This window comes from Oncorhynchus gorbuscha, linkage group LG15 (assembly GCF_021184085.1).
Source record: "Oncorhynchus gorbuscha isolate QuinsamMale2020 ecotype Even-year linkage group LG15, OgorEven_v1.0, whole genome shotgun sequence".
NCBI classification, from domain to species: Eukaryota; Metazoa; Chordata; class Actinopteri; order Salmoniformes; family Salmonidae; genus Oncorhynchus; species Oncorhynchus gorbuscha.
The window spans coordinates 58,323,824-58,342,839 of record NC_060187.1 but is presented as its reverse complement, the minus strand read 5'-3'; the positions used below and the strand labels follow the sequence as shown (position 1 = coordinate 58,342,839).

The 19,016-nt window shown below is 42.4% G+C and overlaps 1 protein-coding gene across 1 annotated transcript in view; it reads right to left on the bottom strand.

Moving 5' to 3' along the window:
• The window catches only part of LOC123997585 (glutamate receptor ionotropic, kainate 3-like), a 130,288-nt gene that overhangs the window by 20,948 nt on the left and 90,324 nt on the right, over window positions 1-19,016 (bottom strand). Inside the window, exons 6-11 of the mRNA XM_046301978.1 lie at window positions 18,761-18,931; window positions 17,623-17,766; window positions 16,397-16,504; window positions 13,523-13,636; window positions 9,060-9,263; window positions 973-1,196 (exon numbers count right to left, since the gene is read on the bottom strand). Coding sequence (XP_046157934.1) covers window positions 973-1,196; window positions 9,060-9,263; window positions 13,523-13,636; window positions 16,397-16,504; window positions 17,623-17,766; window positions 18,761-18,931 — 965 coding nt within the window. The remainder of the gene's footprint in view (window positions 1-972; window positions 1,197-9,059; window positions 9,264-13,522; window positions 13,637-16,396; window positions 16,505-17,622; window positions 17,767-18,760; window positions 18,932-19,016) is intronic.

Here is a 19,016-nt window from a genome sequence, read left to right as displayed (position 1 = left end):
AAGCACCACTCTGCATTTGGAGGCGCCAGGAAGCGGTGACAATGACCACCCAAGGCGAGGAGGATGCCTGCAAGTGGCACATGGGTTATTTTCTTTATCTCCTATGTAAAGAATGCCACAGAACGTCTCAGGAACACATTTGGAACACAGGGAAATATTTAAAAAATCAGAGATATTCTTCAATGATCTCAATCTATTCTAATTTCACGCATTTACTAATAGGTTCAACTTTCAACGATTTTCAATGATTTGTGGGGAATGTGGAAATGATAACAAGCACAAGTAAATGTCATGCGACATTTTTTTATTATTATCAAATTTCTTTCTCCAGGTATCGGCAGGTATTTATTTTTGTACATTTCGAAGACGAAAGTTGTTCAAAGAAGCATTACAACTGCAGAAAAATTATAGAGGAAATGCTTTGAATTGGAGAGCATAACTTCACTGGTGGTTTGCTACTCTCATTCTTTTCCTCCAATGCTGGGCTCCAGAGAGAGCCCACGCTGACATAACTGCCTTGATCACTACCCACCAGCTCACACAAAATGTTGGACTTGTACCAATTGAACATGGACCCACTGCCGAGCAGAGACCTCTCCTTATCCCCAAATGATGGAATCACTTGAGACGATCATTGACTGACTCAGTTCTGCAGAGATTCGGATTGGCCAGCCTTCTTTTGTGCACTATATCTTCCCAGATAAAACATTTCCACATATCTGCAACCATACACAGTTGCGGGCATTGAAGTGTTAGGTTGCGCCTTGGTTTTGGCATGTTCAACATGGTGCTCTCCTAGTGAAAGACAGTGTTGTCACAAACTACTTTTTTAAACTAACTTTTTAGTGCCTGCAACTAACTTAGCCCTACAAGTAGAATAAACAAAATATATCACTCTAACTAAAGTTCAATAAACACAAACACACACAGACAGGCAGATCAGGAAGTAGCCAAGAAATGTCTGGGACTCACCTAGCGATGACGAAGAGGACACAGCTGACGCCTAGGTAGGCCAGCAGGATATAGACCCAGATGTCAGGGGTCATGGGGTTGAGGAAGGAGAAGAAGCCGTTGTTGGTGGTGTTGGGCTTGCGATACAGGATACTGATGCCCATGCTCATGAAGGGCTTAGAGAAGTCCACGACCTTCTCACGCAGGTAGGTAATGGTAAGAGGGGCCACAGCCAAGTCGGCTCTCTGTAGGTGAGACAAGAGAAGGGACGATCAGTCAAACGATCAGACCCTTTCGCGAGCTTTATTACCTTTGTTACCCCAAAGTCATAAGACTGCTGAACAGTTCATTAATCGGCTACCCGGACTTTGTACTTTTCACGCCCTACCTACAGTACATGCACATAGTGCTTAAATCAATCAATCACCTAACCAAACCTCCATGTACATATTACCTCAATCAATCACCCAACAACCTCGTACCCCAGTACACTGACTCGGTACTGGTAATCCTTGTACAGTGGGGCAAAAAAGTATTTAGTCAGCCACCAATTGTGCAAGTTCTCCAAATTAAAAAGATGAGGCCTGTAATTTTCATCATAGGTACACTTCAACTATGACAGACAAAATGAGAAAAAATACATCTAGAATATCACATTGTAGGATTTTTTATTAATTTATTTGCAAATTATGGTGGAAAATAAGTATTTGGTCAATAACAAAAGTTTGTCAATACTTTGTTATATTCCCTTTGTTGGCAATGACAGAGGTCAAACGTTTTCTGTAAGTCTTCACAAGGTTTTCACACACTGTTGCTGGAATTTTGGCCCATTCCTCCATGCAGATCTCCTGTAGAGCAGTGATGTTTTGGGGCTGTTGCTGGGCAACATGGACTTTCAACTCCCTCCAAAGATTTTCTATGGGGTTGAGATCTGGAGACTGGCTAGGCCACTCCAGGACCTTGAAATGCTTCTTACAAAGCCACTCCTTCGTTGCCCGGGCGGTGTGTTTGTGATCATTGTCATGCTGAAAGACCCAGCCACGTTTCATCTTCAATGCCCTTGCTGATGGAAGGAGGTTTTCACTCAAAATCTCACGATACATGGGCCCATTCATTCATTCCTTTAAACGGATCACCTGGTCCTTTTGCAGAAAAACAGCCCCAAAGCATGATGTTTCCACCCCCATGCTTCACAGTAGGTATGGTGTTCTTTGGATGCAACTTCGCATTCTTTGTCCTCCAAACACGATGAGTTGAGTTTTTACCAAAAAGTTATATTTTGGTTCCATCTGACCATATGACATTCTCCCAATCTTCTTCTGGATCATCCAAATGCTCTCTAGCAAACTTCAGATGAGCCTGGACATGTACTGGCTTAAGCAGGGGGACACGTCTGGCACTGCAGGATTTGAGTCCCTGGCGGCGTAGTGTGTTACTGATGGTAGGCTTTGTAACTTTGGTCCCAGCTCTCTGCAGGTCATTCACTAGGTCCCCCCGTGTGATTCTGAGATTTTTGCTAACCGTTCTTGTGATCATTTTGACCCCACGGGGTGAGATCTTGCGTGGAGCCCCAGATCGAGGGAGATTATCAGTGGTGTTGTATGTCTTCCATTTCTTAATAATTGCTCCCAAAGTTGATTTCTTAAAACCACGCTGCTACCCTATTGCAGATTCAGTCTTCCCAACCTGGTGCAGGTCTACAATTTTGTTTCTGGTGTCCTTTGACAGCTCTTTGGTCTTGGCCATAATGGAGTTTGGAGTGTGACTGTTTGAGGTTGTGGACATGTTTCTTTTATACTGATAACAAGTTCAAACAGGTGCCATTAATACAGGTAACGAGTGGAGGACAGAGAAGCCTCTTAAAGAAGAAGTTACAGGTCTGTGAGAGCCAGAAATCTTGCTTGTTTGTAAATGACCAAATACTTATTTTTTTTCTCATTTTGTCTGTCATAGTTGAAGTGTACCTATGATGAAAATTACAGGCCTCTCTCATCTTTTTAAGTGGGAGAACTTGCACAATTGGTGGCTGACGTTTTTGCCCCACTGTATATAGCCTGTATATAGACTCATTATTGTTTTTTAGTGTTATTTTATTTTGTTACTATTTGATTTATCTTTTTGTTCATTTTCTTAGTTTTTAAATGCATTATTGAGAAAGGACTCATAATAAGCATTTCACAGTGAAGTCTACGCTTGTTGTAGATCGGCGCATGTGACTAACATTTGATTTGAGCTTCTATTGCTGGTACTTTCATTGTTCTTCAGGTATTTTTGAAAATCATAGTTCTGCATGAACCATTGTTGTTACACAAAAAGGTACATAAAACTTGAAAAGCAGTTTGCAGAAAATAAAATACATTGTTAGTTTCATAACAAGTACAGTGGCTTGAGAAACGATTTACCCCCCTTGGCATTTTTTATATTTTGTTGCCTTACAACCTGGAATTAAAATAGACTTTTGGGGGTGGTTGTATCATTTGATCCACACAACATACCACTTTGAAGATGCAAAATATGTTTTATTATAAAGCAAACAATAAATAAGACCAAAATAAATGAGTGTGCATAACTATTCAACCCTCCAAAGTCAATACTTTGTAGAGCCACCTTTTGCAGCAATTACAGCTGCAAGTCTCTTGAGGTATGTCGCTACAAGCTTGACACATCTAGCCACTGGGATTTTTCCCATTCTTCAAGGCAAAACTGCTCCAGCTCCTTCAAGTTGGATGGGTTCCGCTGGTGTACAGCAATCTTTAAGTCATACCACAGATTCTCAATTGAATTGAGGTCAGGCCTTTGACTAGGCCATTCCAAGACATTTAAATGTTTCCCCTTAATCCACTAGAGTGATGTTTTAGCAGTATGCTTAGGGTCATTGTCCTGCTGGAAGGTGAACCTACATCTCAGTCTCAAATCTCTGGAAGACTGAAATAGGGTTCCCTCAAGAATTTCCCTGTATTTAGCGTCATCCATCATTCCTTCAATTCTGACCAGTTTCCCAGTCCCTGCCGATGAAAAATATCCCCACAGCATGATGCTGCCACCACCATGCTTCACTGTGGGAATGTTGTTGTTGGGGTGATGAGAGGTGTTGGGTTTGCGCCAGACATATCGTTTTCCTTGCTGGCCAAAAAGCTCAATTTTAGTTTCATCTGACCAGAGTACTCTTTTCCATTTGTTTGGGGAGTCTCCCACATGCCTTTTAGCAAACATGTTTGCTTATTTTTTTCTTTAAGCAATGGCTTTTTTTCTGGCCACTCTTCCATAAAGCCCAGCTCTGTGGAGTGTAAGGCTTAAAGTGGTCCAATGGACATATACTCCTATCTCTGCTGTGGAGCTTTGCAGCTCCTTCAGGGGTCTCTTTGTTGCCTCTCTGATTAATGCCCTCTGTGTCTTGTCCATGAGTGTTGGTGGTCTATTTAAATTATAGGTTATAATACAACAAAATAGGAAAAAATGCCAAGGGGGATGAATACTTTTGCAAGGCACTGCATTAAGTCCTGTAACATATGACATACTTTGATCAAATAAAAGTTACGTTGAACTTTACACCAATGTAATTTCGCGGAGATCACAGGTTGCCCCCTCCCTCCAATTTTTCGTTGTTGTTGTTCTCTACATAAATGATGAACACCTGCCCCAATGAATCACAAGAAACAAGGCCCATTCCCACATGCTTTCCCACCAGCGTCTCCCCATGCCTCCACTATCTGGAGCCTGGTACCTTCTGACTAGCCTAATATAGCTCTCTGAGATACTGCCCTGGCAGGATCTGACGGTGAACGTTGCGGCCCATGATTTTGCGTCTGGCTGCATATTCAGAAGGTCACCATTCACATTACCTCCCCCCACACCTCCATCACATCAGGGTTGGACAGGAGATTAATGAAACCAGCTGCTTGGTTCACGCTTGGATAACTCCCTTCCTCGGAACCGAAGGAAACTCACAATGGGGTTTGGGCCAATCTCCTTTTCTTCTTTTTTGAGTGGTGGCAGAGGAACAGCGCTCAGTGTGCCAGCACCAGAATGTCCCCGATGGAGGTCAGTTAAATTAGGTATTAGTGTGTACATTTGCAAGTGTGGAGGATGTCTAGTTCTGTAGATCATATGACCGTCTGAATTACCAGAACCCTGCTCCCTATAAAGGAAATGCTCATAAGTATTCCAAGGAACAAATGTAGCTTGTACTACCCAACCCAACATTATTTGGACAATCAAAGACATACTGTAATTTATAATGTATGGGCAAGGCTGGCAATGCATCTAATCAATCCCCTTCATTTATTTGCTTAGCTGACATGCTGTCATTACAATGTAGAACAATAACCACCAACATTTTAAAAATAAATATGCTTCTGTGGTATCATTGACATATTTTTTTTGGTGTCACTACCACAGCTCAGTCACTCTCCCCCTTCCAACAAAATGACAAATTACTATTCTAACATTCAGAGCAGTCAATGGGGGTCAGTATAAGAAAATGGTCGAACTCCGCGTGTGACCGTTTGGATTATACCTGTGCCTGTGGCCAACACTGTGGTGGCTAAACACAAGAAAGCTTAACAAGGAGACAGTGTGGGCACAGCCAATCTGTCATGTGGTGCAATCCACTGTGCCCTCATTAAACATTTACGTTTACAACACACACCCGCTTCCTCTGTTCTCTGCCGCCGACTGCCGCTTTTCAAGCTAGCTGCCACTCAACCGGAAGACCTAGCAGCAGGTGACCCAAGCCAATCTCAGCCATCCCTATGGTGCTCTAATACACACGCTGCACGGCTATTTTCTGCTTAGACACGTATTGCCGAGGACACGCGTGATAACCTGATAGTACCCTGCTGAGTGCCACATGGCTCTGTGTTATCTGTGGGAGCGCAGATGGTATTGTAAGCTTTGAGCTGTGCTACCTTCATACTACCACACCTGATGACATTCTGTAGGATACATACAATCACACCTAGATCAACATTAACTGTAACCATCTTTAACAATCTGTGTTACTTGCAGTCCCTTGACATTTACTGGTTTTAACGTTTGTGGGGTTTGATTATTTAGTCTTATTAGGTGTATTGAATGATAATCTTGACAGTGCCGGAGAACATTTGCCTCACAAATGACACAGTTCGCCACATTTCCTGTACCTCTTAACTCGATGATTGTTTTCCGATGATATGCATACGGTGTTCCAACTGTCTCATTGTCCAACACTGTTTCAATTTGCGTATATGACTAGAGAAATGTAGTCCCTGGTAATTCCATCGTCTGACGCTACAGTACGTCCCCCGTGAATGCCAAAGGATTGCAGAGTGATAATGCAATTTGCATTGATATAACATCATCCTATCCTTCAAGTAGAATTCTAAAGCACAAAAATACTATCATGTAGCAGACTAATGTAGCGGTGGATGTTGATGCAATTGAAAGTCAAGCTGCCCGTCCGTCAAAATGACAGCTCTGACCACTATCCCGCCCTCAGTAGCCAAAACCCCCTCCCGTGTTCCACTGTAAAACCAAATCAGGTCAGCGACCCTCAGATGGAGATCCACGTGCCTAGAACTGCAAATAAAGCCCTTTTTCAAGCCAATATCTTGCCAAGGTCCCAATATCCAGTCTGCTACCTCTACATGTAGACAACGTGATGCGTGGCTTGCCGTGGCGTGCATTTGTTTCGCCGTAAACTTCCGGTGTATCTGTCGGCGCGAGAGACTAATTGAACAGAAACAAATGACGTGTTGAGCTCGCTATTAATACTGGCATCAACATCACGATTAATTGGATCATCTATTGTGACTAAATTAAGTTTAACATGACCTGTCGCATAATTTAACGCCTTTCCCACAACGCCCTTTGGCTTTGTAGTGGGCTTTTAACGACTCAGAGGAAAATAAAGGCCGCTATGCTACATGGGCACGGAAGGCTTTCTTCTATTTAATTAGCCACACCACACACTCGTTCTCATTCAAGATTTATCCCATTTGTATTTACACGCAACGGCCAATTAATCATGTATATTGTGCACATTTGCGTGTGTATGCATAGGCAGAAAGATATTCACGTGATGCACACAAAGTTGGACTTGTAGGTGAGACACACTGCAACACTTCTTTCGCTGTTTATTCAATAGTACAATCTCAGGAAATGTATATAAAAACACTAACCGAGCTACATGCACGTTTTTAGAAATCCGAGACCATTCGCTCCTTCCTACACGTTGGCATCAGACATAACAACAAAATACTTAATTTTTGTCATTCCACATTTGCTTCTTTGTTTGACAGGGCTCGGTCACCTACAAAGATGAATGAAGGCTTACAACTGCTTTTAAATAAACCCACACGGGTACTGCACCGTTGAGTAATGAAACAATGATTTACGTGAGATTGTGGGCTGACAGAATGAATCAGCTAAAAACAACCGCAGACGGCTTTGTTTTGCTTGTTGTCTTCCTTAAACCAATTCATGAATCTAACTAGGTGACACGTTGGGTGAGTTGTCAATAGTAAACGGCAGCATTGTAATGTAGCATGGTGGGGGTTAATAAATATCTGAAGGAAATACATTTAACCGATAAATAACATTGACACTGTCCATTAATAAAGCTCCCCCTCCCCGTGTACTATTATTGTTTGTTTTTCAGAAAGATTTGTTTGCTGTCACTGTCATCTGAGCTCATACCTCTGTTAATTTACATAAAAGCATCCCAGAAACACATCCATGACTTCCATTGGATGTCAAACCGGCCAGCACATTAGCCAATGACACATGGTGATTCTGGTTTGGATGAACAGAATGCAGCACAACTGCCATGATTCCAATCCGTGGGATGAGGTTGTCAAATTGTATTGGTCACATACATGTGTTTAGCAGATTTGATTGTGTGCGTAGTGAAAAGCTTGTGTTTCTAGCTCCAACAGTGCAGTAATATCAAACAGGTTATATCTAACAATTTCACAACATTGTGCACATTTTACTTGTATGGAAACCAATATCCATCCAAGCTTCTCATTGCAATCTCAGGTCAGTTCTCTTGAGCAGACTCCAAAGTGTCCTTTTTCCTGTCTGCTGATTCAAGATCAGCTTATCAGTATAGACAGGAGGAAGACAAGTTCTGAGCCAAAAAATAGAACCAGCTAAATAAATCCATACACTGTAGCAGTGGTGATGCTGTGTAGGCCATTCAAATAAAGAGCAGTAGCACAAGGAGACAGTCTATAGCACACTTACCCTTTACATACTGTGCAAGGAACATACTAGGTCAAAACCTAGTCCTATATTACTGTATTCTACAACCATGATGAGGATAATCAGTATACCTACAGTACGTAATATCTGAATGGAACACTGGTGTTCTTGATTACTCTACTGTCAGCCGACATTACTCTCATTGAAGCAATAGACCCAAATACAGTAGAAGTATAGAACACATCTGGAAGCATTCTCCTTTCTACCAAAGCCAAGATAAGTGTTTAGGAATTACTGGGCACAGAGACCTCTTCAGCCAACTATTTAACTGTAAGGAACTGCTGAGAATGAGCTCAAACCATAAAACAAAACCTGGATCTGGCTAAAATAGAGATTAAGTGCTGCGGCACTAGCCCACCTTTCCTAACCCTTTCTGCACCTAGCCATTGACTCGAACCGTCCGACTCCCACCCTCTCCCTTCTCTAAATGCCACTTAAGCTATTACAACTTTTCCAGCCGAGCACATCATTGACCAGGGGGCTGAGGACAAGGAGACGGCGATGGGGAGGGACACTCTCAAAAGGCTAGCAGGGCACTGTCCTTGTTGTCAATGTCAGCTATATTTTAAAAGCCTTTGATGCTTTCATCTAATGCGTTCAAAACCAACTTTAATACCTTGCTATAATTCTATTCTTCATAGTATGTCTTAAATCCTTATACTTGTTGTAAAAAAAAACACATTAAGCTTGATTGTGATAAGTTTCAAATCAGATTCTACCAGACAAAAACAGGGTCCCAACAAACAAGACTAGATTATTGAATCTGTAGTCAAAACATCTAATAATTTACAATGTTGAACACTAGCTATAAGCAAAAGTAAGACAGTAATAGTAACAGTCAGAAGGTAACTGGTAGTCCAACTCACGTGTTCCATCAGCTCCTTGATCATGCCGTTCCACTGGCCCTTGTCATCCTGCGATCCGTACTTCCCATCAGGCACCAGGCGGATCTCGTAGGTGAAGCCCAGGATGCTGGCCAGCTCCTTGAGCAGGTCGATACAGAATCCCTCGAAACGGTCGTTGCCCACCAGCGCCTTGTCAGACTTCTTAAGCATGACATATGGCTCCTCCTGCGCAGACACAAAAAAATCTAATGGAAACCAGCGTTGAGGTCAGCTTTTTCCATTTGTTCTTCGGCACACGCACCTAATTGAGGCAAAGTGATCTGAGCTGATAAGTCGTTTTTGGACTGATAAGTGCTGATAAGACAGGGAGACTCCAGTCCAATGTGTGGTTAGCTGCACTGTATGTTTAAATATGGATGAGTTTTCCTTGCATTAACAGAATGTACAGTGCATTCGGAAAGTATTCAGACCCTTTTTCCACACTGTGTTATGTTACAGGCTTATTCTAAAATGTATTAAATAAATAGTTTCCCTCCTCAATACCCCACAATGACAAAGCAAAAACATGTTTTTATTTTACTGCAATTGAATACCCTATTCTGGCTCTTTGCTATGAGACTCGAAATTGAGCTCAGGTACATCCTGAGATGTTTCTACAACTTGATTGGAGTCCAATTGTGGTAAATTCAATTGATTAGACATGATTTGGAAAGGCACACACCTGTCTATATAAGGTCCCACAGTTGACAGAATTGCCTGTAGAGCTCCGAGACAGGATTGTGTCGAGGCACAGATATGGGGAAGAACACCAAAAAAATGTCTGCAGCATTGAAGGTCCCTACGAACACAGTGGCCTCCATCATTCTTAAATGGAAGAAATCTGGAACCACAAAGACTCATCCAAGAGCTGGCCTCCTGGTCAAACTGAGAAATCGGGGGAGAAGGGCCTTGGTCAGGGAGGTGACCAACAACCCGATGATCACTCTGAAGGAGCTCCAGAGTTCTGTGGAGATGGGAGAATCTTCCAGAAGGACAACCATCTCTGCAGCACTCCACCAATCAGGCCTTTATGCTAGAGGTGCCAGATGGAGGCCACTCCTAGGTAAAAGGCACATAACAGCCCGCTTGCATGAATGCCAAGTCTTACGTCTGGAGGAAACCTGGTACCATCCCTAAAGGGAAGCATGGTGGTGGGAGTATTTTTCAGCGGCATGGACTGGGAGACTAGTCAAGATCGAGGGAATGATGAACGGAGCAAACTACAGAGAGATCCTTGATGAAAACCTGCTCAAGACCTCAGACTAGACGAAGGTTCACCTTCCAACAGGACAACGACCCTAAGCACATAGCCAAGACAATGCAGGAGTGGCTTCGGGACAAGTCTCTGAATGTCCGGACTTGAACCCGATCAAACATCTTTGGAGAGACTTGAAAATAGCTGTGTAGCGATGCTCCCATCCAACCTGACGGAGCTTGAGAGGATCTGCAGACAAGAATGGGAGAAACTCCCTAAATACAGATGTGCCAAGCTTGTAGCATCATACCCAAGAAGACTCGAGGCTGTAGTCGCTGCCAAAAGTGCTTCAACAAAGTACTGAGGAAATGGTCTGAATACTTATGTAAATGTCCTATTTGGGCTTTTTATTGTTAATAACTTTGCTACATTTTTAAAACCTGTTTTTGCTTTGTCATTATGGGGTATTGTGTATAGCATGATGAGGGAAAAAAACAATTTAATCAATTTTAGAATAAGGATGTAACGCAACAAAATGTGGAAAAAGTCAAGGGGTCTGAATATTTTCCAAATGCACTGTATGTCGACCGGAAAATCTAACTGATTTAAGTGACGGTTATGGTGTGCAATCTGAGAAATGTACAGCATGCAATAAGAAGTCTCGTTGATATACAATAGATGGTGAATCTAGGCACTCCAAAATAGCCTCTGCAGCCAGCCAACCTTCCCTGGCCGTTCCGTCTCCCACATCCCTGCCTACTGCCTCTTGTAGACATTGTATATGCAGTGCAATGCAGTTTATGGTCAGAGAGCCAGTGGTCTTTACTGCCCTCTAATATTCTCCCTGGCTCCTCATAATATCAGGTTGAAGAAAAGCTTGATTAGAAATAGAATGCTTCAATGAAATGGAACATGCCTGAAATGTTTCTGTCTCCAGGTAATGCCTATTGCCTGCATGAACAATGGTTAAACTCTCAGAGAAAGGTTGGCAGATGGCTCGAAATGTCCCTTTATTTTGTGTCTGCCACTGTCTGTCTGCCAAATAGGGCTCATAGATATCCCACTCTGCATTGTTTTTAAAGACATGGGTTGTCCACTTCCTCACGTGCTATTTATTCATTGCTCCCGATGGTCAGACATGCAATTAATGAAGTCTATTCATAAGCAGAGTAATTGATTCTACAGTAAAGGTGACCTCTGCAGTTTTTATTCCCATCGGCCACGTCTTTGTGTGACACAAAGCTGCTAGAAAAGCAGTGAAAGAGGGGGAAATAACCAGTCATAACACGGGTTTACACCTCGGTCAGAAAAACGTGTGTTTCACAATGGTGGGTTTAGCTGTGCTTATGGTGGCAAAGGAATGGATTGATGTATATTATAATAATGCCGTGGGAAAATATGGAAATCACTGTTGTTTCAAATCATGTTGTCTTGATGATAAATGCCTTGAAGGGAGGTCTTGGTGGAAGAATCAAAACACGTCTAACACCCCTGGTCTAGCACATCCTAGTCTGACACTCAACAGGTGTCCTTTTCTACACCCAAAATACCATCTCAGGGACAGAAGAATGTCACGTAAATAATCGGTTAAAATCGTAATATGTAGCTAATTGGCCGTTTGCAATTAGGACGTTACCTTTAAATAAATGATAACCAAGGAATACTTGATAATAATGCATTTAGATAGAAAGCAAGAGCTTAGTGGAAAACTTTGTTCAAGTTGTCCAATTATCTTGATCCAAAAGTGTTGAGGGGGGGGAAGAAAAATGTCATTACCATCTGTTTCTAGCCTTCCCAACTCTTTTAAATTCCCCAAGGTTTGGACTCAAATCAAAGTGTTTAAACCAGTTTCACACTCTCTAGCGCAGCATGGGTTTACATAAGAAAATGGGGAAGGAGATATGCAGACACAGTTACAGGCAATGGAGTGAAAACAATTAATGTGAGAGCTGGGAAACACATTAAATATCTTAATCTCTTCGTAGAATGCGAGAAGTTATCGCCATAAAACTGTCAGACGTCTTATTCGCGGATCACTGCGATCAGTTTGATGCAATGTCATTAAGCTCAGAATGGATTAAAAAAACACAGGCACTGATATTAGTGCTGCTGATGCTCTATTCTCATACTGCTTTTACAATCTAAAAGTGTTGATTTCTAGAATACTCATAAACCATCATACACTGTCAAAAGATGCAGGTGATCCCATGCAAGTGGCTGATTTGGACCTAAACCTTACTGCTGGATTGAAAAGCATGTCCAATGGGACATTTCCATGGGCAATGTTTTTTAGTCCATGAATAGGCTGAATCTGGCTCAAACTGACCCTGAATCTTATTATTTTGTGTATTTATTTTTGGCTGCAGCTCTAAACAACACCTGTTTTATGGTTCTATTTCTTGTCTTTGTGATTGAAGTTGCTACTCCCCATGGTTGGCACCAGAAGGCACTGATTATATCTCTTCTAAACCTCACTCGGTCATAATTACAGCCTTGCGCTCCAATCGAGGCTTAATGAGAGTGTTTATCATTGTTGAGAACTTGTGTGTCCGTCCAGAATAAGCTCGTGGGGGATGTTCATTGTCAGCACCTCGGTGATAGCTCCACAAAGACCCTCTAACCTCCCAGTTCACAGGCGTATGAATACACAATATACGATCTGCAAATGAATGTGGAAAGCTGGTGGGAGAGAACACCTGTTTATTTCCTAACATGTAATTAATGGATACTTTATAGACTGGTCCAGTGTGGCTCCCTGTCTTCTTCTCTACAGGCTCCTTGCACTGCAAGTGCCTCACATCCCCATGGTGATCTTAATGTGACATAATGATGCTCTACAGTACATCCCTTGACAATCCAAGCTGGATTTAGATTGGCGAGGTAGATTCCAGGTGGTGTTCAGTTCATTTACTGTGATTCATTTGACAGATATCTCTGATTTCCCGGTCTGAGTGGTGGTAGCAGAGGGGGCCTCAATGCCAAACATGTTTTTTCAACCTTTTAACATGGACCATGTTTAAAGATGTTATTTTTCCAAATGTAAATTATACGTAACTAGCAAGGGAAAATTGGTTTCCCTGTAAAATATTGACGGATAAGACACGGATATGTAAAGTACCATCTCCTAAGGTAATGTTTTGAGTAGCTTGTCAAGCAGAAAAGCTCAAATCTGAGAGAGCGAGAGAGAGAGCGAGAGAGAGAGAGAGAGAGAGATCTTTCACAAAGGGCTGATCAAAGTCAGCTGACCTACCAGGATGGTGGTGATGACCAGGGAACGGTTGGCCAGCGAGTCTGTGATGTTCATCCCTTTCCGCTTGGGCACCTCGGTGATGTTGAGACCTCCGGACGCACTCCACTTCCCCACCTGTGGGAAGATGAAAAGTGTGTAAGAGTTTGACTTCACCTTTCTACTGCGGCAACTCATGACCCTGACATCACACAAGCCTTGCTGCATTAGCGCTCACCGGGACATATTTCCATTAGCTGATTGGCTGTGTCACCTCTGGACACACTATACGCCATGAGGTTATTGGGAGAGGTGGTGGTGGGACGTGGAGGCAGGTTTTAAATGAATTGACATTGTCGTAGAGAGAAGTCTTAAGAAATCAAATTGTTCTGTTAGGAATGATGGAATTATGATGGATATGTTTCACTTCATCCTGGTGTTACGGTTTGGATCATAAGTAATATGCAAAAATGTCAAATTTGTCGAGAATTTAAACATCCTAATTCAGTAGTAGTCTCTAAGACTAACACGAAAACATTGTGTTGTGTTCTGCAACTTTAGTGTATCAAAAGATGTCAGACTCTCCAAACTGTCACCTGTCACCTCCTCTGTTGGCCTTGTTCTAAAAATACCAATACCTTGTGAATATCATAGCTTGTGAATTGTTGAAATGAAGAGGGAGCACAGCCTCTTCGAACTCCTACAACAAACCATTCTTTTCACTTGCAACGCTTCTCTGATAACACACACAATAGGTAATTGGAGCACTTTTCTGAATGCAGGAAAAGAAGATGGGTTGTTAGTTTCTGTGTGGTATGTGTGTGAGCAACGTGGACAAGAATTGGGAGAGCAATCAAATATAATTTCCTGATCAATGTCTTCCATTTAGACTTCCATTTGGGCTTCATAATCTACTCCTTTCGCTGGTTAAAACACATGCAGAAACCAGAGCATTAAAAATAGCAAACTAGATAAGCATCCTAGCGTAATTATCATATGGTTATTTCAGGTCTGGTATTTTTGCAGTTTTGTGCCCTTAGGAACGTGGCAAAACACAAATCCTACAATTCATTTTGAAAAGAAAGCCCAGCATGGGGTTGTCGGCAATGGAAATATAAAAGCTTGAGAATGCTGGCAGAGAAGTTCTGCTCTGAGTAATCTCACGAAGATAAATACCAAAAGATCAGAACAAATACAAGGAGTTGCACTAGAGTAGGGCCTTCTGGGCAAAAAAAAGCTCCTTCCATACTGTCGTGACAACTCTGGAACATATCATTACCATAACGATCTAATTTTGCATGCCTACTTCGCAGTCACTCGCTTTCCCTACTCTCCTCCTTCCCATCCTCCTCTCTTTCGCCTTCATGGGTAACTACCAAAGTGCCATTTAATATTCACAGGGCTGGCTGGCACTCGAGGTGGATCCGTTTTAAAAGGTACACAAACGCGCCGCATCGCAGCCAGTGTGAAAAACACCTGATAAAGGCCTTCTGTTTGATCCACTGAGGAGCATATGCTCAAATTTGAAAAGCATATTAGTTACAGCTTGTGTGAAACAGCCCCCCCAAAAAAAAGCAACTGAAGAGAAGAGCTGCTTTAAAAAATATCCATGTCTTCCACTCTGCATGCCAGCCTAGTCTTACTAATTGTGGCCAATTAACTCAATTCATTAAATGTGTATAGCCGATGAAGCAATTCAAAAAGTTATTTACTCGTGCCACTACAAGGAAAAGAGAGCTTCTGACTTTTTTTTCTTCCCTCTTTTATATTAATGTCAGTGGATTTTCCACTCCGACTGGAAACATCTCCTAATTCCAGTATGAGCTCAAACTCGGGCTAATATTCAATTAGGGCAGATTAGGCCTAAAAGTCGCCATCTTTACTGGCTAGAACAGTTAGCAAAAGCCGATTTCCACAGATATAAAGAGACAAAATCCTGCAATCCACTGAGTACTGTGGGATAAGTAACAAGCTTGAGACCAGGGATGTAGAAAAGCACACAGTAGGCCTACATAGCATGTCTTTCATGCTGGTTTTAGCACACTAAAGCTGTGCAAATAGAACAGTAGACCCAGCACAGCAGAAGAATGCGATTCGGAAATAGTTTGGCGCATTGTGGTTGTTCCAGCCTGGAGCTGCAGTGGTACTCTGAGTTGACATGGCCTAGCTATTATACAGGCTCTGCCATACGGGAGCGCTTGAGGAAGTCATAATTGCACTTATCTCGAGTTAATGTTTCCATAATGCATGACAAACCCATATCACCACAAAGCAGTTATAGTCCGCAGGGTGCTACTCTGCCTTTTAAAATAACACAGGAAGTTATTATTATCCTTCTTCATTGCCAACTTTTGACTTTATTTTGTGGGTAAAAAAAAGTGAGGTTTATACACCTCATTAGCAAACGGCATTTTGGGCAACAACTCGAATTACCATTTGAGACTTGCAATGAACACTTTAATGTCTTCCCTCATCCAATTTGCTTTATGATCCATTAACGTATGCTTATGTTTGAACAGCCCATTGGCTTCCTTGTTAGGAGGTAAATGATACTGTCAAATGGAGACCGTTGTGCATTATTTGTTCCATATTAAAGAAGAAAACTGGAATGGATTTCAGATTTTCACTCTAGACGATTTAACAGGGGATATGCAAAACAAATGTTACGTCCTTAGAGAGAAAGAGAGTGTAGTGTATTGTGGAGATGATAAATAAATATGTGTAGGTGTAAAAATCACCAGGGTATGGGCTTATTGTTGTATTTTCTTTTTTGTATGTACATTACATTTCCATTCATGTTCATAAGTGAAAACTTAAACTATTACGTAACACTATACTTCTTTAAAGTGTTGTTAGTTTGATAGTTGTAAACATTGTGGTCGGAATGAGGTGTGTTACCTTCTCCAGGCCCTCCTCTTTCAGGCTGATGATGTCCAGGTCAAAGTCTGTGCGGAGGCCACTGGTCCTGTTGAACGACAGCCTCCCCGTCAGCCCTTCCCAGTGAGACTGCAGAGAAATACACACAACCACACATTAACACTCATTCATTAAAGCATGTGAGTACGGACACATGTAAAAGCAAACACCAAGGCCACACACACACACACACACACACACACACACACACACACACACACACACACACACACACACACACACACACACACACACACACACACACACACACACACACACACACACACACTGGTCTGCATTTCTTTTTTAAATACATTTCACATCCCAACGCCTCAGATACATTTTCTCCCAGACCACAGTGTTAATTAAAGACCATGTCCTTCACTTGTTTCCACACAAGGGAGAAAAAAACACATAACTGCCCATCATTATGACTGACTGATATCTCCCTCCCTCCCTCCCTCCCTCCCTCCCTCCCTCCCTCCCTCCCTCCCTCCCTCCCTCCCTCCCTCCCTCCCTCCCTCCCTCCCTCCCTCCCTCCCTCCCTCCCTCCCACCAGAGCCCTCCTCCTGTTTCTCCACGCTCAGAGAGATGTGTCTGTTACCCCTGGCGATGATGGAGCTACTGATGAAGCTATGGAGCTAACACATTCCCCTCACTTATACTCCGGGCTCTGGCCTTGTGATGTTTGGTACACTAGGCGCCGTGTCACCATGGCATCATGTTCTACAGCCTTAATCTGACAACTCTGAGTCACTGTCATCACACACTCTCTTGTGAAATGAAACAAGAGCTGATTATACGACTCGCCTGATTCAAACAGTCTTATTGTGAACAGTGCACAGAAGGGCGCACCAGTTTCCCTTTTCAGTAAAAATAGGACACAATGACTCACTGTGAGTTTTGCCATCTGTAAATAGGTTATGGATACAGGGAATTTAGCTGGAGAGATAACATTAACACAGCTTTGAGTAGTTCATTACTTTGAGACACTATCCATGAATAAGAGATTTATCCAGATAACATTGCTTTTGTTTGTAAAAATGGATGTTCCATGATTACACAATATTTCCTTCTCATCCAAATGTAATTGCATTTGTCAAATGGATTCAGAGACAAACAGTACGGCATCCACAATCTCCTAATATGGATATCACACACAAGATCAAACATCAACATCAACATCAACACAAAACGCTCAGCATCACCTCTTTGATGAAGTTCATGAAGCGCCCGCCGAACCTCCATGGCTTGTGGCGGTGGCACTGCAGCGAGTTGACCGTCATCTGTGGTGCGTGCTGGTAGGAGACGGACACGATGTGGACCGCGTCGTACGTCAGAGCAGCATCTGTCTGGAATAAAGGGGGACATTATTTCAGCTGACGGGCTGTGGACAAGGGGAGTCCACTCCCTTCGCACCAGTAGCAGCAAAAAGTGTTTGAGAAAAAGCTAACAAAGGGAAATCAAAGCGCTCAGACGTTTCTTATTTTCCAGATAGCATGACCGAGAAAGTGAGCTCAATTCCTTTTGTAAATATGTATATGAAGCTTTCCCGGGGCGAGTAAGACAAAATTAAAGGCAGCCTACCTTGATGTTTGTGTCACCTAGAGTCTATCTCTTACGGAGTTCCTGGGAGCAATTAAAAGTGCATACTACACAGAGCGAGCGCACTCCGTTCCATAAAACCCCTCCTTCTCCATGCAGAAATAATGAGACCTGTGAGAGTGCCGTGTGGGTGTATCTGAACCCCAGTCAAATCCATTAATAGATAAACAAACAACGAGGGATTGCAACAATATAATATTCATATTGAATATACCACGCGCATGTATAACTCTTTATCTTCCATTAGCGACGCTCGCTTATTAAGTTAGAGCGTAAAAGGAGGCTTTATTGGAATATCAGGGATGGGATTTGTGATTATTGGATTTAGACCATTGTGATTGGATTTGAGAATGATTAGGAGCTCCCCTGAATACATTGAATGAATTAGTTCAGAATTTAGTAGACTGTGAACATCCTGCTTCCAAGCGCTTCTTATCTGACTTTATGATGATAATAGGCCCCGAAAGTATCACCATTGTCATTATTATTGACATAATTGGTGGTATGTAGTAAAAGTAGTAATACTGTTACTAATAGTAGAGATATAGTGGTAGTACTGTTACGACAGATGAGACTATAATGTTCTATCTGCATTTTTTCCCCAAAATGTTATTGACATAGAATGTTGAGAGTAGGGCTGGTGAAAGACACACGGTATATAGATATCAATATGATGTCTTTCATGCTGATTTTAGAATACTATCAGCCTCAGAGTTCCACAACAGAAGACCAAAAGCATACCGTCATGATCCCCTCCAGGAGACCCGAGTCGGGCTTGGGAGGTATCTGCCTCTCTTGGGACCACTTCTCAACGATGGACGCCACCTGAGGGTTGTCCACGTTGAGGATGCGGAAGCCGGTCATGTTGACGCCACAGAAACGGTAGGGCTCCAGGTCGATAGCCATGAGGTCCTTCAGAAAGAGGGGGGTGAAACAAAGAGTAGATGATCTTGTTTAGCTTCAGACGGCTGGGATTGGGGCCTCGTTGTTACTGTTA